Source organism: Polypterus senegalus, chromosome 9, assembly GCF_016835505.1.
Source record: "Polypterus senegalus isolate Bchr_013 chromosome 9, ASM1683550v1, whole genome shotgun sequence".
In the NCBI taxonomy this organism is placed as follows: Eukaryota; Metazoa; Chordata; class Cladistia; order Polypteriformes; family Polypteridae; genus Polypterus; species Polypterus senegalus.
This window is the reverse complement of record NC_053162.1, coordinates 47,198,912-47,226,207: the sequence shown is the minus strand read 5'-3', so window position 1 is coordinate 47,226,207 and position 27,296 is coordinate 47,198,912. Positions and strand designations below refer to the sequence as shown.

The following is a 27,296-nucleotide window of genomic DNA, read 5'->3' as shown; positions in this document are numbered from 1 at the left end:
GTGGCTTGCTGTTTGTGCCTCTTCCAGTGACATTTCTTTCCTTTTGAACACCACCACCAGGTAACACAGCACCCCTGCCTCGACACTATAAGCCCAAGAATTCTTTTGAAATTCTCAATGCATTTAAAGAAAGGTAAGAAAACTGACTTCAAAGAATTGTGTGACAATGCCCTCCCTGGCATACAGTAAAGTAGACCTTTTTTAAGCAGGCTAAGTAAAAGAGCACAACCTCCCTTAAAATAATCAGTCCCATCTTAAAGGCCTTTAGTGTGGATACCCTGTTGGCATTAAAGCCATTTTAATAACAGTGGCTGCCCCTAAAAATATTTTGCTTGATGATCCATGTTACCTGTACTAGGTTTTATAATATCCTTAAACTACACATTTTAAAGTAGGTAAAACAATAAATAGAGAGAGATGTGTAGTCCAGCAATGCCACCAATGATAAATATCAACAAATGCAAGTATTTCTTTATAAGTCCTTCTCCCTCAGTCAAAAACTACATTTACATTAAATGAATATCCTACAAGAAGGAGAGTCAGGAGTCTACACCAGGAAGAGATGCACCTTTTTAAGGCAAATCTGAAGATTTAAAATCCAATCAGAATGTCAACTCAATGTTCGCAGTGAGCAGGATTTCCTTCTCACAGCACTTCAGTTCAATATGAAGTATTGTTTGTGTGCTTTCCATCTCTCAAGTGACGGCAAGAGTGTTTCTTCTGGGGCTCCGTTTCTAAAGCACAGTTCAGATATCCTCTTAAATTGTCTGGCAACTCTAAAACGTAGAATTGAGTAGATTGCCCAGTGAAGACCGAGTGGTCTTTTGGCCTTGGAACTCCTGCAGATTTTTTTCCCCTCTAGCTTATCTGGAGTTCTTTTGTTATTTTTCCTGTCCTTCTCAGCTATCTGACCTTGTCACTGGATACATATTTAGTAACTTACAATACAATATAAATAAGGACAAACATACTCTCTACAGGGGCGGCACGGTGGCGCAGTGGTAGTGTTGCTGCCTCACAGTTAGGGGACCTGGGTTCGCTTCCTGGGTCTTCCCTGCGTGGAGTTTGCATGCTCTCTGTGTCTGCGTGGGTTTCATCTGGGCGCTCCGGTTTCCTCCCAAAGACATGCTGGTTAGGTGGATTGGCGATTCTAAATTGGCCCTAGTGTGTGCTTGGTGTGTGGGTGTGTTTGTGTGTGTCCTGCGGCGGGTTGGCACCCTGCCCAAGATTGGTTCCTGCCTTGTTGGCTGGGATTGGCTCCAGCAGACCCCTGTGTTCAGATTCAGCGGGTTGGAAAATGGATGGATGGATACTCTCTACAGTATGTATATATATTAAGTAAGCCCATATTGATTAATTTTTGTTACTTATTTATTATTATTCTTACCTGATTTATTTTTTCCTTTATAGTAAATATTTTTTTAACATTTTGTAAAACACTTTGAGCTACATCTTTTGTATGAAAATGTACTACAGTAATAAGTGTTGTTGTTGTAAACTGGCTCAATGCGAAAGAATGTAGGTGCCATTTTTTTTAGTGAATGGCTGGTGTTCACGAAGGGTTGGTTTAGTCTGCAGCCATTGTTTCCAAGATTGAGTTCAGCTACCCATGAATCTGAATTGTAAAGTTCTAATTCAATGTTAAGATTATTCCCAAATGAGGAACCCCAAACTATCAAAAACCTTTTTACCAAAACAATACTAAACATATTCTATTAATGTTAGTTGTTATTATTACCAATCCTGACTGGCAATCTTCTCAAAATGAAGTTTTGCCTCGAAAATGTAGCTTTAGACTAGGCCTAAAAATAAGTTTACCCAAAAACTCAATATCATACTTTGGCCTTCACATTGTAGGAAATGGAGAGGCCTAAAGAATGCTCTATATCCCAAATATAATCAAAGGGCTGAAAGAGAACTGTCTAAGCAGAGTACCTTTATAATTCAAAATTTATTAATTAATCACAATGCCAGTCCCAAACCAGAAATCTTGATCAATAAAACCCAATCAAAGTTTAGAAACCACAAACTTAGAAAACAAGGCACTTACAATGATCCAGAAAAATCAAAAGAAAACCAGAACATGAGAGTTTACAAGTGAACAAGAATGATTCCACAGTGAACACTAACCCCACCCCATGATGCTCCATACACAAGACACAACGTAGGCAATTCAAACATAACACAATCAATTAAGAAACCAATATCAAAATATAAAAGCAAAACATAATCAATAATATTTACTAAACAATAAATAAACACAAAAAGACTGAAAAGAGAGAAGAAACTTGACCCAGGGGAAGAACCCTGACTATAACATAACAGTTATTTAATAATTGTGTTAAATAATGCATACATTAAAAATGAAGCAATCTAAACTTCAAACAAAGAACTTAAAAATTAAATTAACTACTAAAAAGGAAATTAACTACTAAACCAAAACTAAACCAAACTCAAAATCTATGTTAAAAAATTAAAAAAGAAAACACACACACACAAGATTGCAAATCATCAAGACTACAAACTTATTAAAGAGGAAGTGCAAACAAAGGAGTCAAAAACAGTCAAGCAATGCAAACTAAATGACTTTGGCAACATTTGGTTTATTCAGGATTCTCAGATCATTATAAATCTAATTAATTCAGTCACTGAGAATCCTAACTGACAGTGATTAGAGTAAGACAGATGGGATAAATGAAAACAAAATGTACACAAACCAAAAGCAAGGGAGAAAAAAAAAAACAGCAAATGCAAAAAAAAAAAGTTATAAAAGACAAAACAAAGCTGAAATTCTAACATTTATAAAGTGACTAGATGGATGAATGACCTAAACATAAAGCAGCGGTTCTCAAACTGTGGGGTGCGCCTCCCTGGGGGGGAGCAGAAGCTGTAGGGGGGGGGGTGTTAGATCTAATGCGGCGCCGCTGTTGCTGCTTTTATAGTCGCGTATTTTTAATCCAGAAAGTTCGAGACGTATCGGTATCTGTCGCGAACATTCGGGTAACAGTAGATCAGGTGATAATGCGGCGCGGCTGCACCACATTGGCAGCGTAGCCAATATTGCCAAATTGAGTTAAATAATTTACTGCGCATTGGGTTATTTTCATGATACAACTAACAGCGATATAATATTTGTCGGACAAAAATACGTTTGTCTTGTGCAGATTGACTTCATTGGTGTCCTCGTTTACGAGATTTTAAAAAATTAAAACATATTTAATCGTTTCTTTACATAAAAAAAAATAATTAAATAAGAATAAATAATTTATTCTTTGTTTTTGGGATTAGAATTACTACCAAAAACCACACAAGACATTTTAACAGTTATTAAAGCTCTTAAAAAAAAAATGCAAATATTTTATCAAAGTTAGCCGAACACATGTCTTATGGAAGTAAAAATGATAGGATACCGCGATACTACACGAGTATCATAACTTTGTTAGTTGTATCATGGGTTATTCTAATCTATTTTATATTATGCAAGGGGCGCAGGATTATTCCAGGTAGAAAAGAGGGGGCATGAAATACGAAAGTTTGAGAACCGCTGACATAAAGACAACAAGTTCAATAAGATTGAAATATTCTACTGAACAGATTTTGAAAAAGCCACAGAGGTTTTAAACCGTCCTCCATTAAAGGAAAACCAGATGAGTTTTGAAGACTGACAACAGAATCGTACATCTTTTATATTTTTTATAAAGTATCACCATATTAAAAGACCAAACCAAATACAAAGTCAGAGGGGAGCAATATTCAATCCCAGTAATCTATTCTGAACAAAGTTTGATTCCTTTTGTTTGCTCGAGTTCTGGATCTCCTGTTAAAATCTTTCCTTACTCTGGTCTAAGCTTGGAAGTTTTGCAATAAGAGTTGCCAATTTTTTCCACTCACAACACACACTACACAAAAATTACATGATGTTTATGTCCAAGCTGGCAGTCAGCAACACAGGGCATCCAGAGTATGAAAATGTTGGCACCCAATGTAAATGTTAGATACAGCAAAAATATTACTAGCATGTTTGTGTCGATTTTTATCATGGCAAAGCCCTTTCTGCAGTTACAAGCAAAATCATACATGGTGGACTGGAGACAAGCACCAACTTCCTGTAACCCTGAGCTGGTTTAAAAAAGTTCAACAATGGAAAGCTGGATAAATGACTATCCAAGAATACGGTAAAACATTTATAAGACTGTTCATAGATTTGAACTCAATTACAACTCTGACAGCATTTACTGCATAGAAGTCAACATTATTAAATGGCTTGTTCTATTACAATCAAATGAAAAGAGTAGCTTCATATACAAGGCTAAAGTTAATGTTCCCAAATTTAATAATGTAATATAACATTCTTAAAATGGCACAAGACTGTTTTGACAGAATCAGATGCTAGACAGCAACTAACTCAGGACAGGGCACCAGTCTGTCTCCGGGTCCAAAATGACATACCGTCACACATGGCTAATTGAGGGTCACCAGTTAATCTAACTGGGGAATTTTTAAGAATATGGGAGGAATACTACACACAGAGAGAACATGCAAGTTCCCCACAAAAATTATAGGGGATTCAACCCCAGCATTTTGGGTCAGTGCAGCATCACCACCAATGATGGCATTATTATGTGGTCCATTATTTAATTTAACTTCCTAAAAATGATTCCTGATAGCCATGCCTACAACAATCCTATAACAACATCAGGACAATGTCATCTCCCATATAATAAACTTGTCCAAACATAGTAGATAACATATTGCTTTCCTTGGTTTATGCTCCCCAACCATTGTGGTTAATTCTAAGCTTTTCTTTCACACAATTAGCCAGAACCCTTGGTTCACATCCCACAGGTGGCCACTCCCTGTGTAGAGATTTTACATTTTCACCAGGTTTACATGGTTTTCTTCTGGTTATTTGAATTTCATTCAAACGTCCCAAAAAGATACAGGTAAGGAAAATTAGATAATATACCTAGAATTAGTTAGTGTGCAAGGCTGTATGTCCTGAAACAGACTGTCATTCTGCTCAGGGTAAGCTGCCACCTTGCAATCAATGTTGCTGTGATAGACACCAAGTCTCTGTGATCCTGAGTTGAACAGGCAGTTTGCAACATTGATGAATGAATGACCAATTAGACAGCTATAAGAACACTATACTTTCTTTTCAATATTTTTGGATAGCCATAGAAATCATAAACTCATGCAAACTCACTATCAGCACTCCTACTATATGATAAATCAGTAATGTCAGGAATAGACCAAACATGGCATATTCTCCACAGCTCTATGGTAAAAAAAATCACCCTCCAAAATAGAAATATGTGTTAAATATTCAGCTTCCTAAGCATAAAATTAGCAAATCATAAGAGCAGCTCAAATATGCTGGTTGCTGTCAGGTCCCTAAAAATTCAATATAATCAGGCTTTCATTGGCACAATTGCCCAACTGTGTATACAGTGTGGAGCCAACCCGGACACAGACAGGCGGACATCTTGTTCTTCACCACCACACGTGTTTATTTACAATTATTTACAAATAATATGGTCACTCAGACCCAGAATACAGTGCACAAACCCCAACACTCAGTCCTGGCCACAAAATGCCACTCTTTGGGCCGCCTCCACTCTCTCTTGCCTTGTCCGTCTTCCACCAGACTCTAGCCCTGAATGAAGGGAGACGGCCCCTTTTATAGTCTCCCGGATGAGCTCCAGGTGATTCCCGGCATTCCCCTCTTGGCCACGCCCCAGCGTGGTGGAAGTGCCGGCTGTTCTCCCGGCAGCTCTCCGCCTGGTGTGGCGGAAGTGCTGAGATCACAAGTCCCCAAGGCATTGGGGCGCCTCCTGGCGGTGACCACGGGCCCCTACAGGGTGGGGCTTCCATTCCGTGGCCCCCAAAACAACCAGGAAGGCGGCCCCCACGTGATCCCAGATGGGCACACCCCCACTTCCGGTCCTTCTAGGCGTCCCGGCCGGGTCGTTGCCCCTGGCATCCTCGACAACAGTAAGTGTCACCCTTAATGTTAACGTCACCCAGCCTTGTGAAAGAGCTGTCCGCTGGCTTGCCTATTGGACTCTGTGAGCATTGTACATGATAAGCATAATTTGCTGCCTTGTAGTTAAGGTTAAAACATTTTTTTGAATGTGTGTTTTCCCATTTCCTTTTCTTTGTCAGATTTACATTTTATTTTGGGACTCTCACTCTTTCATAGTCCCTTACCATAAACTGTTCTCTGTTTTGCAGGGGAGAGTCTGGTTTTGAATCAGGACTACTAGCTGCTACAGTTATTAGAGCTACACTTGTTTGAGAAGACTATTTAAGAATCTATCTTAGTTTACCTTATTTCCAGCCCCATTTTGAGTGGTCTGTCTTTCGATGATAGTCAAAAACGTTATGTGGCTCAATTTTGGTGTCATTTGAGATATTCTGACATATATGTATGTTCTCCCATCTTGTATACATATTTTGTAATAGTGTTGTCACAAGTCTGTTAAGAGTCTGTTTTGAGTTTTCAGATATTAACTACTGTTTTGGTCTTGTTTAAAATTGTGCCGTTTTTTAATTGAAATTATTGTTGTTAGTTTGGGTCTCTGGCTTATTTTCAGCTTGATAAATATATTCTCTGTTAACTTTTGTTTTAATCTATTGATTTGGTTGCCGATTCTAAAGTTAAGTATTTTTGGTCAGTTGCCTTTTTCTTTTCAAATTTAACTTATCAGAACTTTATTCAAATGGCTCTTTTAAAGTTTGGGACGTTACCTGTACTACTTCATTCCTGTGCCTTCAATAAGACACCACGTTAAAATTCAAGACACCTTGAATGACAGATATTTAATGTAAGAGTACAAGCAGCTGGTTACCTGCAATTATGTTCATTACAATGGTTTCTGCCAGGAAAATGTTAATGGAATAAAGAGTTTAAATAAACAAGATCTCCTTTAAAGCTGTTAGTTCAACATTGTTAAAATGTACAGGCATAAATGGGGGAGTGTAATTGAAATAGTTACTATATTTATCAGTTCTTCATTTCAGTAACAATTATGGATGCGGACGTCTCCTCAACTGTGCACTTAAGTGAGGACCGTCTGCATCACGAATCACCCGGGAACCACTACGGCCACACTATCATGTCCCCTCTCTAAGCTGCGAGGGTGGCGATTATTTATTTAAAAAGCGGCCTTTGATCTGACATGTGGACCAGCAATACCACAGACTTTCATTATACAAAAACAGTGAGACAAAACATACAGCCAGTGCAGCCAAAGTGTTTATCAGCAGTAACAAAAAAATTTAAAAGTGGCCAAGTTAATCACTTCATTTAAAGCCAATTGATCTGAACTTCTGAAGGAGACTCGAAAGTAATTCTGAAAAGGATCCTCACGCCATAACTATTTGATTCTGCTACTTAAGCTTATTTTATACCCATGCACACACTATGCCTTGGGTTCCCACTTCTTTTTATTTGATCATCAGCATGTTAATTTGTACATTTTTAAAGACCTTTGAAAAATCAATATAAATAAGATCACATTCACCTTTTTGACTGTATACAGGGTGGCACGGTGGTGCAGTGGTAGCGCTGCTGCCTGACAGTTAGGAGACCTGGGTTTGCTTCCCAGGTCCTCCCTGCGTGAGTTTGCTTGTTCTCCCTGTGTCTGTGTGGGTTTCTTCCAGGTGCTCCAGTTTCCTCCCAAAGACATGCAGGTTAGGTGCACTGGCGATCCTAAATTGTCCCTAGTGTGTGCTTGGTGTGTGTGTGTGTTTCCTGTGGTGGGCTGGCGCACTGCCCGGGATTTTTTCCTGCCTTGTGTCCTGTGCTGGCTGGGATTGGCTCCAGCAGATGACCGTGTAGTTAGGATATAGTGGGTTGGACAATGGCTGACTGTATGTTTTTGTTCCTTCCTCACAGAATTCCAGCATATTAGTACAACACAACTACTCCTTCTGAAACCATGTTGAATGTTCACTAACACTCCTGTTTTGTAATGATTGATCTTTTTCTAAGTAATTGTTTCCATTGATTTACCCTTGATGCATGTTAAGCTTACTGGCCTGTAGTGAATTGTTTAAGCTCAATAACACTTTTTATAAACTAAAATGAAAACTGAAGTTGGTCTCGATATAAAATTTCCCCAAACTAGATGAAAATATATGTATAAAACTGATCAAATACTACACTATTTACCAGTTGCTGTCAAGCTTTCATTCTGCCATAAGCCCAAAAGTGGGACACATTTAAATTTACAGTACAACAAATATTAAATAATAAACAAACATAACAGAAATTACATAAAATGTGAAAACATTTTAAAAATAAACAATAACAGAAAATAAACATAAATCCTGGCTGTAACATACTGCAGCACGTGTATCTCTAATATACTTATTTGATTCCTGCTGCTGATTTTATTTTTGCTTTATAACTGTGGGGCTGGAAATTTCAAAGTTATCTTTATATTTATACTACTGTAAATCCATTCATGTGAAGGTAAATCTGGCCTGTCCTAAATTCCCTTTCCTCTACTGGCTGACCCTAAAAAGCAATAACAGTAAAATAGGTATTTCAAAATGCATTTGCCACAACAAATCTGGCAGGTTTAAATAGCAAAAAAATTACATGGGAAAAGGTGCTTGCATTTGCACTGAATACTCCTGCCAAGTTAAAAAAATAAACTGCTGTTGTTCGAATTAATGATTTAAACTTGAATCCACAGCCAAACTTATTAGGCTTATTATAATAATGAACACATTTTGCAATCATATCTTAGTAATATTTTCAAACATATTTTCTTGTAAAGAACCTTGTGAATGGAACTACAATATAAACTTTGATTTACTGATATAACACTACTGTAGCTCCTAAGCAACAATCAGAAATGCTTTGGTGCTGGCATTGAACCACGGTCATATTCAAAGGCTCAAACATTAGGATAACATGGTGCTTGCATCTTTGTTTTGGTGACTCCTGCTGCCAAATCAGAAAGAGATGTTAAAAAAATGAAAAAAGCAAACAGCACTCTCCTGTAAAGCAATCAAGTGTCACTCCCCTGCTATGTTCTTGTAATCTATTATTTCAAACCCTCTGAAACACAATCACTCAGCTGCCTTCTCCTGTCAAGATCTGACATCCCACTAGAGAACCAACGAATATGAAGAATGTGGAGGAAAAATGCAAAGCAATGTTTCTTTTTTTAAATGTTTGGGAAAATACCCAGACTGCCATATTACTGAGCAAAGAGTTCACAGCACATGAAGCAACTTAAAAACAGCGCATAGCCCAGCATCTTGTGAAAACTGTAAATATTCAGTCAAAGTCTCACCTGTCATGGGATCAATATTTTGGGAAGAAGACAGACATTTTCGTAACAATACTCATTGGTGATTTTGAATTATAGCTTTGGTAAGGGCTGTTTCCAGTTTTTAGGGGCCCTTGTATCATAAACACAACGCACACTGTTGCTTTTATATTTTTTTTTCTTTCTTCTCGCCTACCTCTTTTTTTTTTACTGGGTGCATCTGCTTAACACTTTTGTTAAACTCAAAGGAAAGAAAGAACTTTCTAAGCGTTTTTCATGGAGACCAATACATTCTTTCTCACAGACTGATACAGCACAACAGTGAAACAAAGAATGTGCAGTAAAAAGAAAATGCAATTAAGGTAATATAATTAAAAAATAAGTAAACATAATATATAAAATATATATGAAAAAATATTTAATAAACATGTCGTTTATATAAGTTCAAAGCTTATTTAATATCCATCCATCCATTATCCAACCCGCTATATCCTAACTACAGGGTTACAGGGGTCTGCTGGAGCCAATCCCAGCCAATACAGGTCGCAAGGCAGGAAACAAACCCTGGGCAGGACGCCAGCCCACCGCAGGCTTATTTAATATACTGTAAAAATTAGAATAATGCACTGAATATTCATCATCCCTGCTTTGTTTGTATTTGCACAGTGCATTAACTTTGAAAGTCATTTGTTTTTTGCAATTTCAGGTTTTTCTTTCTTGTTAAATGTTCCAATTTATTTTTGGCTGCTGTAGTATATTTTGTACTATTTACACAAATTAGTCAAATATATTTACCCAAATTCTTACATTTTTGAGTTAGTGCTTAAAGGGGTTAATTGGTGCTTTACTTTCACTTAGTTTTAAATCACCACAACTTCATCCAAGCAGCTTATAAGACATACAGTTCAACTGTTTACATATACTCTATACCTGCGGAGCACACAGACGTCAGGTGACTTGCTGAATGAGTTAGATGTGGGGAATGAACATACAGGCTTATGGGTTAAAGTCCAAAAAAATCATAGGCCAGATCAAGCACAAAAAAATGTTTAATTAGATGACAACCTAAAAAAACCCCAAAACAATAAGAGAAAAAGAGCTTTCTGAAGGTGATGGTGATGTTAATCTATTCAGCACATTCTTCCAATGAAGCAGTCTGCTCTTGACCCCAGGTAAATGAGGATAAAAACAAAATATAGTAAAGATATCCCTTTTCTTATTTTAGGCCCATTTCAATTAATGGCATTTCTTTATCTGTGTTAGCCAGTATTGTTTTGTACTTGCATCATCATCTTATATATCATTATCTTATACAGATTTTCTGCTTTTGGAAATTGACATATAAATTGTGTAAGAGTCATTACTGTTTAACAATATGTTGTTTAATCTGAGGGAACAAGAGTGCTAATCATTTAAAAATATTGCTGTATATGTCTTTTATTAAATAAGAAGCACATCTCCTGGAGACAGGTTTTTATCCCCTCCTTTAGGCATGGTGTTTTTCTGTTGTTCTAAACACTTATTGTGTACTTTATCGTATTTCCTAATTTGATTTGTTGTATATTACTTCATTTGGGTTATCCTGAAGTGAAAAATAATATGATTAAGATGGAACTCAGTCAATATAGTATACATCTACCTGAACAATATATAATAATTTCAAATTTATTAGATTTCTGAGGGTCACGCTTTGTGTGAAACATGGCTATTAAGGAAAGATCAGGGAGGTTACAAAGTGATTAACCTTTGAAAGTAAATGCGAGACTCTTGTGGAAATGGATATTGTCATACACATTGAACATGATCACTAGATGGAAAAGCACAAATTTGTTTATAGCACCAGATACTGTAGGCACCTAGACTCTGTCTTCATCCCCTCTTTTTCTGTTCTGTTTGCCCATAAACCTGCCCATTTAGTTCTGTCAAAGCTCATATTTCATTTCACCGTTTTTAATTTAGCGTCAGTCCTTAATTTTTTTTTAATTCCTGACTGATATTTTCATTTTTGCATTTTCCTAATCTTTTCAATACCTCTGTCTGTATTTTATTTTATTTTTTTTTTATTTTTTTTTCCCCGGACGCGCCCAGCGACTTAAGCTTATACCAGGTCAGTTTTGCACAACCAATAAATCTAAAATACTATAGAGAGGAATCCAGATTATCTGGAACAATTCAGAAATCATGGGGAGAACATGAAAATCCTTACCAGAGAAATGCAGAGTGTGGACACTGGCCTGGACACAGACAGGTTGACATGGCTTAATCACCCAACACACGTTTATTTACAACTAATATATACAAATGTACCACACACAACCCCAGTACTCTTGATGGCTTCCTCTCAGGTCCGCCTCCACTCCACTCCTCTCCTCTCCTCCTGAGCTCCTTCTCTCTTCCTCCCGACTCCAGCCATCAAATGGAGGGAGGCGGCCACTTTTATATACACCTGGACATGCTCAAGATGCCTCCCGATTAGCTTCCGCCAGCACTCCCAAGTGTGGCAGAAATACCGGCTGCGCACCCGGAAGCACTCCGGGAGTTCCTGGTCTTCTTCCCCCCAGCACTTCCGGGTGTGGTGGAAGTGCTGAGGGCCAGGGCTCCTCAGGCATTGGGGCGCCCCCTGACGGTGACCACAGGCCCCTACAGGGTTGAGCTTCTAAGCTCTGTTCCCGTGGTCCCCAAAGCCACCAGGGCGGTTGCCCCCTCATGGTCTGGAGGAGGCGTAAGCCCTCCTCTGGTCCTTTTGGGTGTCCCGGCTGGGTACCACCCCCAGCCACTCACCACAAGAGCTAGGAATGAATCTTTAGCCTTGGCACACTCTGTAGCTGATGAGCAAAAGAAGAGCATTACCAGTAACAGGAAGACTTGTCTAGCAGGTGAGATTACATAATAGTTTAAACCTATTGGAAGGGTCTCCATGTGTCACACAGAATGCCTAGAGGACATTAAAGGAGAAAAAAGATAAAAGAGTTCCTGCTCCAGTGAATTACACTGTGCATGAACGTCAAAGCAAAAAACTTGCTGGATGATAGCAAGGAGAGTTTGTGTGCATTGTTAGATTTGGAGCACATGAACACAAAACTGAGTCCAAGTGTTAAGTTGATAATTTAAGTCAACAAATACAGCACATCAATGACAATACTCTAGAGAGATTATTTCTTCAGGAATGTCATGCTACAATGGAATTATAGTATTGCCTAAAATTGTACAGATCAAAATTAACAAATGTTAACTTTATTCACTTCTAATTTCTCTATATAGAAAACTGTAGAGTAGTATTATATTGTGATCAACAAGTTTACATGTTTTAGTCTTCCCTGAATACAATTTGACCATTTTCTGCTAATGTTTTTTTTCCTCTTGACACTTCTAGAACTCTGTTGATTTAAAAAAGTCTTTTAATAGGAATTTCTATTGGAACCTCGTTGATTAAAAAAGTCTTTTAATAGGAATTTCTTTTTTATGAAGTACCTGAAACCACACTAAAAATTCCTATAAAATAGTTGAAAATGCTTTGCGTTTGCAATGTTCTTTGCTAAGTAGGAGCAAATATTTAAAACTATTGTATATATGTAATGCTTTCACCTGGACAGGACTGTCAGCCATAATGCACAGTTGGGACGTCAGCCACTAAGGTACATGTTTACCTACAGTTACCTGCTGTTTCATCTAAGACTACACCATGCACTGACTATATAGAGAATGTCTCCTCTTAACTCTACTGACCAGGAATTAATAAAAAGCTCCTAATTCCTAGGTGAGAAACCATAAGTTGAACAGCAGTGAATTTAATATTTTATGTATATATAAAGGAGAGTTGGGATCCGAGAGACTGTGTTTATGTGTTTGTGGAGGGATGGAGAGTTAGGGCGGGTGGGGGAATCACTTCATCATCTCCCCTCCCATTCACCTCATTTCATTCACTTCATTTCGCTCCGAGCTGAGCTCCGCAGCTGACGCGGTCTTGCCATTCTTTTTCCTTAGTGTTTAGCCCTCTCTTCTTTACTGATTTATATAAAGAAGAGTTGAGATCCGAGAGACTGTGTTTGTGGAGGGATTGAGAGTTAAGGTGTGTGAGGGAGTAACATCATCATCTCCCCTCCCATTCACCTCATTTCATTCACTTCTTTTCGCTCCGATGAGCTCCGCAAGCTGACACGGTCTTGCAGAAACAACTTTGTGACGCTGCCGCCAAATACTCACAGAAAAATCCACAAGTTAATAGACATGCCGTCGCTAGAGTTTCTCCACACTCTGAATCCTCCAGGCACTCCTGAGCATAATCTAATTTTGAAGGTTGGGGCACCAATAATGTTACTGAAAAACTTCAAGCCACCGAAACTTTGTAACGGCACGAGACTTCATGTTACGTGGCTGCAAAAGAACCTAATTGAGGCAACTATTTTTACTGGCAGTTGCTCAGGGGAGAGAATTTTTATTCCTCGCATCCCGTTTTAACCTCTGATCTCCCATTTCAATTTAAATGCCTCCAATTTCCAGTAAGGCTCTGCTTCGCAATGACAATTAATAAGTCTGAGGGACAGACCCTACAAAAGGTTGGCATTGATTTGAGGCAAGATTGCTTTTCACATGGCCAACTATACGTTCGCACAGCTTGATCATATTACAACTGGAGTGCGAACTGACAACGTGGTATACAAAGAGATCCTTAACAAATAATTATTGGTATATTTTCCCTCAGTTTAAAAAGGTTTACTTTTCTTCTTAATAAAAATTTAAAAGCAGCACTTCACCGCTGCAAAGCGTGGGTATTTTGCTAGTTTAATATAAGTTAAGTGCATATCTTTAGCAGGGAAAAAAGTACTAAATAAAGTACACAATTTGAACTCTGGCAGCTGCAGTAGTCTTAAGATTATCTTCATTTTGTGTCCAGGTGGCACATTTCTTAGGTACAGAGCCTTTCTTAAGGCAGACTCACAGCAGATTAAGTCATTCACAAACGGAAAAGATGACCATCTCTCTAGGTTGTTGTATGATTTATATCTCCTGTCTATTAGGTGTTCCTATCCTGCAAGTGCTGAATCATGCCTCCCTATTATGTCTATTCTAAATTAGGGTTAAATAATCAATAAACAATAAATAATCAGTATATACAAACACACCATTTGACATATCAAACCTTTTTGTCAAATTGAAAAATAAACGATCAATTAATAAACTTTAACCAAATTAAACAATTCCAATTATGTTGGTTCAGCAGCTTACTTTATATAACAAAGACACTGAAATACCTGTGGATAGGCTCATTTTGTGATTTATACAATTTTCATCTGCATATCAATTCCCTTTCTGAAAAAAGTCAAAGAACGTTTGTAGAAAATACAAAGGTCTTCCAATTTTGTTTTGGAACATTTATTGACTAGCAAAATACCCGCGCTTCGCAGCGGAGAAGTAGTGTGTTAAAGAAGCAATGAAAAGAAAAGGAAACATTTTGAAAATAACGTAACCTGATTGTCAATGTAATTGTTTTGTCACTGTTGTGAGTGATGAGTGTTGTTGTCATATATATATATATTTACACACACACACATAAACATATATATATATATATACATATCTATACATATACACATATATACATACATATATATCTACATATATACACACACATATATACACACATATACATACATGCACACACATATATACACACAAATACATATATATATATATATATATACATATATACACACACACATATATAAACATATATATACATACATATCTACATATATACACACACATCTATTTCGTATCAGTGCAATACGCTGTTTGTTAAAACGGTTGACTCCCGCTCTTACGTGCAATAACAAATCAAATCATTCAGTTGTCTTTGCTCATATGTCATTTTAGAGCTGGACGCCTGGCATCTTTTTGGCCACAGGTTCGTTTCTGTTTGCTGTGAGGTTCTGTGTTGTGGAGATTCTCAGGATGGATTGCAGGTGCTCATCAGTGAGGCGACTCCTGTGTGCTGTTTTGTTAGTCTTTATCACTGAGAAGAGCTTCTCACACAGATATGTGCTACCAAACATGCACAAGGTTCGAGCCGCATGTAGACGGACTTTTTTTGTTCATCAAAGTCACCAAAGCGCCGTGCAAACTCAGTGCGCGTGCGCTCAGTTTATCAGCAAAGTGCATATTTGGGAACACCGTAGTGACGACTTGGTTTAACAGTACTTGGCAACAGGGAAAGTGGGGCAAGGTGAACTGGTGCATTTGTGTCTCCCATAAAAGCAGCTTCACTTGAAATCACTTTGTGATTGTGCACGGTTAAAACGTCCGCTGAAGTGTCAGATTCTTATTTAATTATGCTGTTTTCTGTATCTTCTGAATTGCATTCAGGTTACCCTGATGCAAGGCAGCTGAAGCGCTGCATTATGGGATCTGTAGTTTATTGTGTTACCAGCGCTTCATATACCCGGCTTTAATAACAATAATACAGTATATAAAATGATCTCGGGCGGATATAATTACACGCCGGGCGGATGTGGCCCGCCCTTGAGTTTGACACATATGGACTAAATAGAACTTGAAAAGATATGTTTTTCAAATGTGATCGCAATTCAGATAGAGTTGACGCGCACTACAGCCTGCATGCCTCAGTAAGTCATCCTCCCCTCGCTCTTACTTTTTTACCGTTCATCTAATGAATACACTGAGTATGGCTTTACCAAAACAATCATTGATGGCGAATAAAGTATCCATTATTCGAGTATGTAGAGCGGGATATATATATATATATATATATATATATACCCGCGTATCGCAGCGAGAAGTAGTGTGTTAAAAAGGTAGAAAAGAAAAGGGAACATTTTAAAAATAACGTAACATGACTGTCAATATACAGTATTTGTTTTGTGAGTGTTACTGAGTGTTGCTGTCATCAAGGATTTGATTATCATTATTTCTTTCAATCAGGTTCGTATTTGTAGGATGTGTTGTGTTCAAGTTACATTCCGTGTTTGTCAATCGTTGTAAAGATGACAGGTTTCATTCATCGATTCGTTTCTTACTGCATCAATAAACAGCTCGTCTTCTTCTTTGAGACCTGACACACTGCATGCACGGGTTTTTTTTACACTGTCTTCCTTTAGCGGGACATTGACTTTTTCCACCGTGTGCTTTGTTTCCGCAGTAGCTGGATTTATGAATATGCTTATCAGACGCTTCATATTTTTTGCTGCCTTTTCAATTGTGTAATTCGGTTTTTGTTCAGCGCTCTTTGGAACTGTTGCCTTTTATCTGTGCACTGCGTCAGTTCACGTGAGCTGCTCGGTGTACATGCATCGAAGGTTCCCAGCTGTGCTGGTGCCATCTCGTGCTATGTCCGTGGCTGTATTTAATGTTACCTTAGTCCTGGCACTTAAAACTTTCTCTCGCAGTTTCGCTGAGTTTGTATCAAACACCACCCTGACCATCTCATCTTCCTCTCCATAAGCACAGTCCTTCACCTGTGAATATTTACCCGTGGCAGTTTGCTATTGGATTGCCGCTGACAGACGGCCTTATATGGGCAGGCACTAAATTACGAACGCCAGCGGCAGCCTGTCTATGAACTTAATTTAAAGTGTAGGTTTACATCGTGCTTTGTTTCCGAAGTAGCAGAACTCATGAATATGGTTGTATATGTCACTCGCTCGCTTCTTATTGTTTCGCTGCCTTCTCAATTATATAATGCATGTTTTCTTAAGCGCTTTTTTGAGCTCTTCCTGGTTTTCTATGTACTGCGTGATTACGTGGGAGGCGTGATGATGTCACACGAAACTCCCCCACGGCGTTAAAGCTCATCTCCATTACAGTAAATGGAGAAAACTGCTTCCAGTTATGACCATTACGCGTAGAATTTCGATATAAAACCTGCCCAACTTTTGTAAGGAAGCTGTAAGGAATGAACCTGCCAAATATTCAGCCTTCCACCCACACGGGAAGTTGGAGAATTAGTGATGAGTCAGTGAGTGAGTCAGTGAGTCAGTGAGTGAGTGAGTGAGTGAGGGCTTTGCCTTTTATTAGTATAGATTTTCCTTACCATTTTCACTCCGCCTTCATTTTATATTTGCCCAAAATGTTTTGACTTATATGGCATTATGACTTTGCTATTGAAAAAAATGTTTTAAATCAATAGGATTAGGCATGGAAATAGCTTTTGGATATTTTCTTTTTTTGAGCAATGGAAGAAATCAATTTACCGGCTACAAAATGTGACATGTTTACTCAGTGATAGCCCCACCATTTTCAGATTCCTATGCTTAATCAATTTTAATATCCTATGTATTTCCATGAAGTGAGCACTAATGTTAGTTTTGTTAATGCAAGATTTTGGAACAAAGATGTGCTGTCAATGAGAGTTATCAGAGTGTGGAAAAATATGTTTGACTTCCCAGCCAGACCTGACTATTAACAAATACCCCCACTGAGAGAATAATTTATTAATACAAAAGCTTTTACAGCTTAATTAATAAGATTTTAATCCATATGTGTTTGCTGTCTTAAGAGTTATAGTATATTCTGCTCTCCTTTTCACCAGTTATCAGCAAGGTTTGACATTTTTATCAAGGAATAATTCCACCCTTTCCCTATACTATGAACTATAGAGCAACAGTTCATTCCCACTTATGTAATTCTGCCCCATTAGTTTAGTTTTTCATAAGCTGCCAGCTATTTTATTGCATGACACTTTTTTTCAATCATAAGAAAAATAAACAGTCACAGGAAATATCCAGAGGCTGTGAAAAATCACAGAGTACCGCATAAAATGAAAATGTATTCCAGCAGGAAAGCAGGATGACCTCCTTGGGATGCAGCTCTTTCATCTGACAACATGTAATTGTGCTAGCTGGTGACACACTGGATAAGCGTGATGGAGCAATCTGGAATAACGTGTTAGCCCAGGCTCCCATCTGACTGAAGGAAGCAGGTCTGCAGCTCCCAGAAAGCTGCCAGATTTGAAGAATCACACTCCCAAAGCCTTCAGACAGATTTCCCCTGCCTGGTATATTTCTTCCAACAGAACCTCAGTTTAGCATGCCTCCGGATCAGACACCCCTAACCCCCACCACCACTTGGGATTCACACCAGGATTGCTTGAGACATCTTCATTAATCTATGTCCTATGTAAGAAGATGATTCTATTAAAGAAGTAGCAAACAATTTCCTTCAGCAAAGACAAAAACACATTTAGAGATTCCAGCAGGCAATGAAAAGCAAATGGGGCAGGTGACTTGGGCACAAACCGACTGCTCTAGGGAGTGTGATCACACCCTGTTAGGAGTTTGAAACATATTTGATGTTAGTTCAATTCTTTTTTCCTATCTTTCAGCTCTGTTTATAGATACAGGGAGGCTAAAATGTGAGAGTGCTTTCTAAAAGGAAATGTACAAAATGACTCATTGAGTTGTGTACAAGAGTGAGCTGGGCTGTAAAATAATCGAGCCATGTTTACGGCCATACCGTTCTCTATAACTTCTAATAGTACTTGTATTCAGAGGTAAGTTCAGTGTGACAAGTATGAACACAACATCTGCGTTGCCAGTTTAGAAATGTAATATCAACAAACTGAGGTCATAAAAATTATTGAATATTGCACGGTTGAAAACAAAAATAAAAAAGGGTCATTCAGACTAGCCAGCTGGGGATGGAATATGAATGGATTGCTTTTCACAGAAAAAAAACACAAAAAAATATTAACAAAATTGGTGCACCCGCTCCACACAAACATTTTTTCTTAGAATTCAGCATCCAAAAGCTTTCTAAAATGAGAAAAAACTGAAGTTCTCTGTTTGAAACAATAAATTGCAGGAAACCATTACAATAACAGCAATTTTCTTCAGTGAATGGATGAAATGACCTGCCTGCCTCATAAAAACTGTCATACTTCAACAGAATACCAGCATGCCCAGAATACTGTCTAGTAGATCTTTTCGAGTAAACTGAAAGGTCTGTTCAAAGACACAGACAATGGCTGAATGTCCTGAAAGACAGCAATGTACAGTGCTGGATCTCACAAGCCTTTACATATTTTATTATATCAGAGTTCATTGTATCCCCCAAAAACACATGACAACAGATCTTTAGTACTAGTAGAATATGATGATGATGATAAAAAAGCAAAACCCCATGGCAAAGAATCACTATCAACTGTGCCAGTCACATATAAAATATCCTTACAAACATTTACTAGATGTGGCTCACCTCTACAGTCAGTGAAGATCTGATGGAACTAGAGGAAATCGGAGAAACATTCTACACACATAGTGGCAGGAAAATCCTATACTTGTGCATTCTAAAGAAGAGTTAACCTAAAAGCTCAGCACTTGTCACTGCATAGATGATACTGGAAAATAATTACTAATTTACAAATCAATCTTATTTTACAAATACTGAAATGACAAAAATCACAAAACCTTCCAGCATTAAAAATTTAAATTAAGAAATCTATTAAATAAGAAATTTCAAACAAAAATCAAAAGGAGGCAAAAAACAAAGAAATTCACTTATAACAATTGAGATAAATACTCACCAAACAAAGAAAGAAGTAACCAAAACTAATAAACTCAAAGAAACAAAAAAAAACACTTAACAATACAGGCTATTACTCAAAACCCAAAAGTGTATTCCAAGAGTGAGAATACAAAAGAGGGTTAAGGACCAGGACAAAGAAAAAATGTGCCATAAAATGTAAACAAGATGACAGTTAGGGAGATGGGAAAAATGACAATGCAGATAAAATGGAAGCAGGACGATGCACTGCAACAATCCTACAATAATCATTGTCCAAGATATAGAAGAGAGCAAACAGGTTATTTTTCATTTATAGTAAGCACCAGAGAATGTATTTCAGATACTAGGCAAACAGACAAGAGTCACTAAACATTTTTGAGAATTTAATTTATCAAAACAATGGGGCAACCCACAATATAAAATAAAAAAAAAAAATTTAAAGTTCCTTATCTACTGACTTTCTCAAAAGAAATGATTGTACTTTATTTAATATTCACTTTAAACAAAGTTAAGGAGAGCTTGCACTTAATTACTATGGACTCCATAATATCACACTGGGATGTGTGCGCACACAAACACACTTAGCAACAACAGCCATTTCCACAGATAAGGTTGTGACAAACAAGGAAGAAAGTCCTTCTACTGTTATAAAGCATAATACCTGAAGCACAGAGTATGAACAAATTAGCTACAAGAATTCATTTCTAAACAACAAATAAACTAAAGCAACACGTAAAAATATTGTTAATTATGCCAAAAACCTGGGAGTCTTTTTTCCTTCAGTTAAACTTTCATAATTCTTTGTTGATTTGACAGAAGTGTGTGCAGTAAGTGTGTTTATTTTCAGAGTTTCTCAGTCGCACGTCAGCGTAACCAAATGCAAAGGTAAGCCACTCACCCTCTTAGTATAGTCCATGGCTTTAAGAATGGACAGGTTGAGAGTCTCCAGAGACGCCAACACATCTTCATAGTCTCCCATGTGAGAGGCAAAGTATTCTGGGAAACACAAAAATATTATTGATTGGTTTTGGTCAGCAAAAGTTTATATCGCTCGGTATTATCTGCAAAGAATTAAATCTATTTCTTTTCAAAAAACACAATATATTTAGTGGTGGGAAAAATACTAAAAAAATTCTCAAGTAGAAGCATTACTATATAGACAAAAATTTACTTAAGTAAAACTGTTAGGTGGAGACTATTCAAGTAAATGTACAATTTAGTCATTTCAGTAAAAATTTATATTAAATTATTAAATTCCTCAAATGTCTATGTTGTGCATTAGACAGTATAGATTTTATTCATCAAAGAACATATTAATTATATATAATTATAAGCTGAACATATATATGAACACTTCGAAACAGAAACGATATACTGTACTTTACATGGCAATTACATTTCTAACAAAGTCAGTCTGTACATTTCTATGAAGAACAAAAAAGAAATTGTAAGAAAATCTAAAGGAAGCACACAGCAGCCTTTTTCATTTCAAGTTCTTTTTATTGTACAGTTCTAGCAAAAGGAGCCCATCATTGATTGCAAAGCACATTGTACTCCCCGCACTGGAATGAGACTGATATTATGGAAGCAGACCACTTATTTATATTGCTAGAAATGCACAATAACAATTAAAACATGAATAAGACTGCTATGTTCTCTATTCACAATTTATTCAAAGAAAAAACTTTTTTTTATTTTCATGTGCATAAACGTAAAACTCCTACATGAAAAATTGCAATTGTTAATTTTTTTTATTCAATGGTAAAAATCGACTGATTAAATACCAAAAATCTAAACATAAAACAAATATGACAGAAGGACCCAGTGGCATTGCTTTGTTTGCAGCTTTCTACTGGATTTCAACATATGAAAACATTTTTATTTTCAAAGTAAAATCCAAATAAACAGCACAGCAGTGTGGGGGGGCTTTAAACTGTAATTATTATTGTTTAATTCTACCAAATTGGACTCTTCCTCCTACCAAACTGGGCTCTTCATCAACTACAAAGTGACTCATACTCTCAATCCCCGTAATGAGACTTTAAATTTAGGAAAACAAGTCATTATATTTTATTATTAGATGTGTGCTACACTAATTACAATATGAAATCATTAATAAGACTGCTATATTATTTAAATTGTTATTGAAAAGTTGTTGACCAAGCACATCCCATGCTATTACACTAATAGTGCATGTTACTGAATCAATCTGTACATTTAAAATACTAAAATAAGAAAAAAAACGACATCATGACAATGAATTTATGGTAAGCAAGTAATCAAAATCATCTTTAAATATTTGATGGCAATGCATTCTGTAGTTATCATTATCAAGTATTATTTGAGACAGCGTGAGTTCAGTGGAGGGAAACGCTTACATGACGAATACAGCATATGTGTCTTCCATAAAACAAAGGAATTTTTTTTTTTTACTAAACACTTCGTTTGACTAAATTTTAGGCATTGCTTGGACCTGATGAGAACGACCCTGTGCAGTTGTCATTACAATTCTCAGTGTGAAGCTTTTTGCTGTAGCCTGGCTCAGATGGTGAAACCAAACATTTTGCAAGTGCTCATATTCTTAAATGGAAGATTACTGCTAAATATTACAAACTTACCAGTGCACACTACACACATTTTGTAAATGATGTATGTATTAAATGCAACTCACATATATTACACACTGAAGGGAAACAAAAAATATGATGCCAACTGTTATCCTAGCTCAGGGGTCAGCAACCTACGGCATGCGATTTTCAATGGCACTCTGATTGAATTGAAATATCGTAAAAAAAAATGATATTTTAAATACAGCACGTGTTCGCGCCCTCACTTTTTGCATATGCGACTCACCAAATGGAAACCATGTGTTCAGTGCAGGCCATGGTACTTTAAAACATACCTCTTGTTATTATTATGTAATGTACTGCCCTTAAATGACTCATAAAAGACAAAAACTGGATGTTTGCTCTTTTCAAGACTTTTGGACAAATGAATATGGATTTGTACAACAAAAGGATCTGCTGTGTGTTATGCTGCGAAAGTGTTGTACGTCAAGTGTACAAAGACATTATCAAACTAAATATCAGTCCACATTTAAAAACTCTGATGAGAAAAGTGAAGCTATAAAAAAGACTGTTTCAGGCTTTAAGAAACAAACTACTTATTTTAGTCAAATAATGGGAACCAAAAATAAAGCCACAGAATGTAGTTATAAAAAAAAATTGACAAAACATTCTTTTCACATATGATCCTATGTATTTTAAAATATTGAATGACCAATAATATAAGATCCGGTTATAATGGGCTTCAAAAGTACATCATGGATACTATATATAACAAAATTGGTAGAATTATGTCAGCACGTGGAATAACATTGTAACATAGGTTCGGCACAACACCACTGAAAGGTTTGCAGACCCCTGTCCTAGATTATTCTTTTGGACAACTGGGCACTGCTTCGCTAGCAAGATTAGTAGTTATGAGAAATTTAACGTACTGTATATTTTTCAGTACAATTGACTATATTTATTATTTATGCTGTATTTTAGGCACAATGATAGTTTAAAAGGTTAACTTATTTCCATGGGCTTTTGTATATTTCAGGAAGTGTTCTTGTATGCAGAGAACCCCACAGTTTTTGGGATACAGTTTATAACGCATAATGATGCTGTTTTGTCTTATGTCATTAAAATTAGCTTTCTAAATGTGACCAGTGATATATAGCACCGTCTTTTTTTTTTTTTTTAATATAAAGGTCATTACTGCTTCCATAACACCAACAGCTTTCAGCTGTGCTTTCCATTGCACTGGAATCTCCTTGTGGAACAGAAACAAAGTCACTGAAAACAACATTTTTTTTACTCGAATTACTACAGCACTTGGCCAATACACTGGACCATTACAATGATATGCTGAGATGTCTCCACTTACTGAGTCAGAGAAAACTGATTGTGTCATTTACTAAATACTTTATGCTTCCAGGTCATGACCTATTACCCACAAAATTTGTTTATGTAGTTTTATTTTAATTGGCCACTGTGAACTTTGGATTTTGAACATAGCCAATCAACAGGACTTGGTAATGATCTATCTTCAAAGTAGGATCATTACCAGATAAATATATTTTTAAAAAATATAAATAAATGTTAAAGAATTAACATTTAAACACTTTAAAATGTACAGTTCCATACATAATCTAATCAAGTTTAGTAACAAACGCAAATGCAATTGATTACTTTCCATCACTGCTTATATGTTACTCAGAGTGTACTGTAAGTTTTAATTAGAATGCAGTGAAAAACACATTCTGCTCCTTCTTGGCAACAAAATCACATTTTGTATTTATTTTAATTACAGTTCCTGTAAACAAGTATTTACATATTTTTAACAAATGATCTTCATATTAGCATATAACAGATTGTTTGAGAAAAAACATATATTAATTTTTGTGTTATTGCTTCTTTTATTTGTTTGGTGTGCAAAGTAATCAAACATGCAGCCTTTGGGTGTTGCAAAGTTATCCACGCCAAGGTAAACTCAGCTGAAGCGATGATCAGCCATTGGACGGCTTTAAATAACAATCAGACCTGATTAAGGGCAGCCAGACCCACTACACATAAAGAAGACTAACTCTGGCTCTAGGCATTAGAGTAAACAGATTCAATCAACACCTCATGGTAGAATCAACAGAAATTTCTTGAAAACTCTAAAGATGAATATTACTGATGTAACACTGATAAGCTATATAAAATACTTTCTAAGGCTCTGTTGCACCACTAAAGCATAGGCAAAGCCATATTGTCTATTATCAATGTTTATAATCATCAATATCAAAACTAAAGTAGTAACATGGAAACCACTGTTCACTTTCAAACACATGAGTGCTCACGTTAAACTTGTAACATACACTGGATGATTCTGAAGAGTTCCAGTGCAATATTCTACAAAAAAAGTTAAACACAGACATAGCTTTTGGGAAAACAAAAAATCAAACACCGCCCTCCAAAAGAAGAAAAGCCGAAAAAGCCAAGCTGAATGACGGAGGTCTCTGATGATACTGGAGCACAGCAGGGTCATTAATTCATAGAAAGACCCAAAGCAAATATGCAGCTCTTTAACAGAATGACCATGGAAAAAGAAATTAATGGTTTTCTGTACAGCCTAATCAAAGTCTAGGCCTAAACGTGTTTGAGTTGCTGTGGCTGGACCCAAAAAAAATTCAAGCCCAAAAAAACCCTTAAATATTACATAATTGATACAGGTTTATAAGGAGGGGTGGAATAAAAAAAATGTGAAAACCAACATCTGATTACAGTTACTGTTACCAAAAATGGTGTATCTGATTATAATGTCTAATGAGCAATTACTTACATACAGGGTGTTTTGTCACTATAATATAATAGGTTTCAGTCCAAGATCTGAATATAATATAGTATTTATTCATTAAAACAAGTCATTTCTTGACAGAATATAGAAGTCATCAGAAATGAAGATGTGTAATTCACTTAAACATTAATATAAACCATAAGAGAGTTGTAAAACAGCTAAAACCAAAATCTGAAGATTCTGTAAACCAAAATTTGGATATTTGCTAAGAGTGGAAATTACAACATTTCCATTTTTCATTACTTTCCATGGTTTCAATTTTTTCCTGAAAATTTTTTCCTTACAAACCTTTTAAACAGTTCTCAGGCCAGCTGGCATTTTCCATGATGAACACCATTCCAAAAGCTAATAGAATTTGAACATAATTCTCCTGGGCAAATTTGTAATTACTTACATCTTGGTCTCTGATTAACTACCAGCCACCAACTACGCAAAATGTGCAGAATCAGTACAATGTATTTAATTAAGTGTTTTATGAGCACCACAAATAAAATTGTTATGATCCATATGGTAGAAACATTAACATTATTAATAAAAGTTTTTTTTTATATATATTGTGATTGCACCGCAGTGAGGCACTGCATCATCTAACTATTTTAGCTTTCTTGTTAAACAGCTGACGGATGCAGTAGGTGCTGAGTTATATACGTTAAAGAGTCAGAAAGCAAGCTATCAAGAAAATCCTAGCATAGTCATTGGGAAAAGGGATCTACAAGAAAGAATAATTCAGCCCCACAGAACCTGTTGATTATTATTCACCTAATGTGTCTGTGTGTGGAAAGACCAGACACTTAGCAAAACATGGGCTGTCAGTCTCTACCCTATAACTATTGCAAAAATATATCAAGTCATGAAATTACTATTATCTTTAAAAAAACCGTTTGGTGACTTATCACTTATCTTTGATTTACTGAAGAAGAATTTTTATTTTAATGTTTGAGCTAAACTTTCCTTTCGCTTTATTCCATCTGTGTCCCCCATGGGTAATGACCCAACTAACTCAACTCGATAGTGTTAATTCCTCCTCTAAAGCCATATTTTAAATCAAGCTGTTATGTATATTTATGTCCAAATACTTTAGACACATAAATATAAGCAAAAATTATCCTTGTGGAATCTCACTTTATGCACCACTCCATGAACCCAAGCCTTCTGTAGTTTTGTGATAATTCTGTCATGCCATAGAACATCAAAAGCTTTTTTAAAAGTCTTGATAAAAGATACTGTATGCTGCACCATAATTAAACCTCTTTTATGTTTTTTCATAAAACATCACATTTGAGAAATCAGCTATTTCTTCTGGGAAAATGTGTTCTTATTTTACAAAGCTACTTTTTTCCATCTTTACATTAATTTCTGTTTTATACCTATAAAGCTGTCTTGTCAGTAATTGCTAGGGCAAGCACTGTTAACCTAATCAGAATTACTGGGCATTCATTGGTGTCCATTATATTGGGGGAATGCCATTGTGGCAGACAGCCATCTTGCAAAAGAAAATGTGGGAGGAGAAGCTTACCTGTGGAAGCATTTAAGACAGAAATCTGCCTTTCATGAGGTTCTCATCTATCAAACTGTGCGCATATAGACAGATACACAGTATGTACCTTTGCTCTGGGATAATGTGGACATTACAGTGGACCTGATGACAGGTTAATTAACTGTGGACATAAATGTACAATCTCCTGAAAGAATATAAGGCAACAATCACAGTGCTATATCATACTATTAATAAACATAACACCAAGTCCTTGACTTTAGAAAGTTTGATCATAAAGTACTAAATATTTACTATGAAGATCCTTCTGCAACATTAATGGTTAAATATGTGGCTTTATGCCAATATTATCATAGGTGGCATAGTTCTGTTTTAGTGGCTTTTTGCTGTAGTGGTGTGACTGTATTTGAGATTATTTCTCTATGAGTTAAAATAATTTAATTTTTCTTTATTTTATGTGACCTGTGCTGTTGATATATATAGTACTTGCACTCAAGTTTCCCCTGAAGTCCTTGTGAGTTTTGTTTTTACACTCTGTTTTCCTCCCAAGTACAAAGAACATATTTCATTTCTGAGCATTCATTGTTCATGTGTGGCTGATTTTAGTT

The 27,296-nt window shown here is 36.5% G+C and overlaps 1 protein-coding gene across 2 annotated transcripts in view; it reads right to left on the bottom strand.

The window, feature by feature from the left end:
- The window catches only part of necab2 (N-terminal EF-hand calcium binding protein 2), a 428,558-nt gene that overhangs the window by 222,535 nt on the left and 178,727 nt on the right, over window positions 1-27,296 (bottom strand). For both annotated transcript variants that reach the window (XM_039763074.1, XM_039763073.1), the window contains exon 5: window positions 20,704-20,801. In XM_039763074.1, coding sequence (XP_039619008.1) covers window positions 20,704-20,801 — 98 coding nt within the window. The remainder of the gene's footprint in view (window positions 1-20,703; window positions 20,802-27,296) is intronic.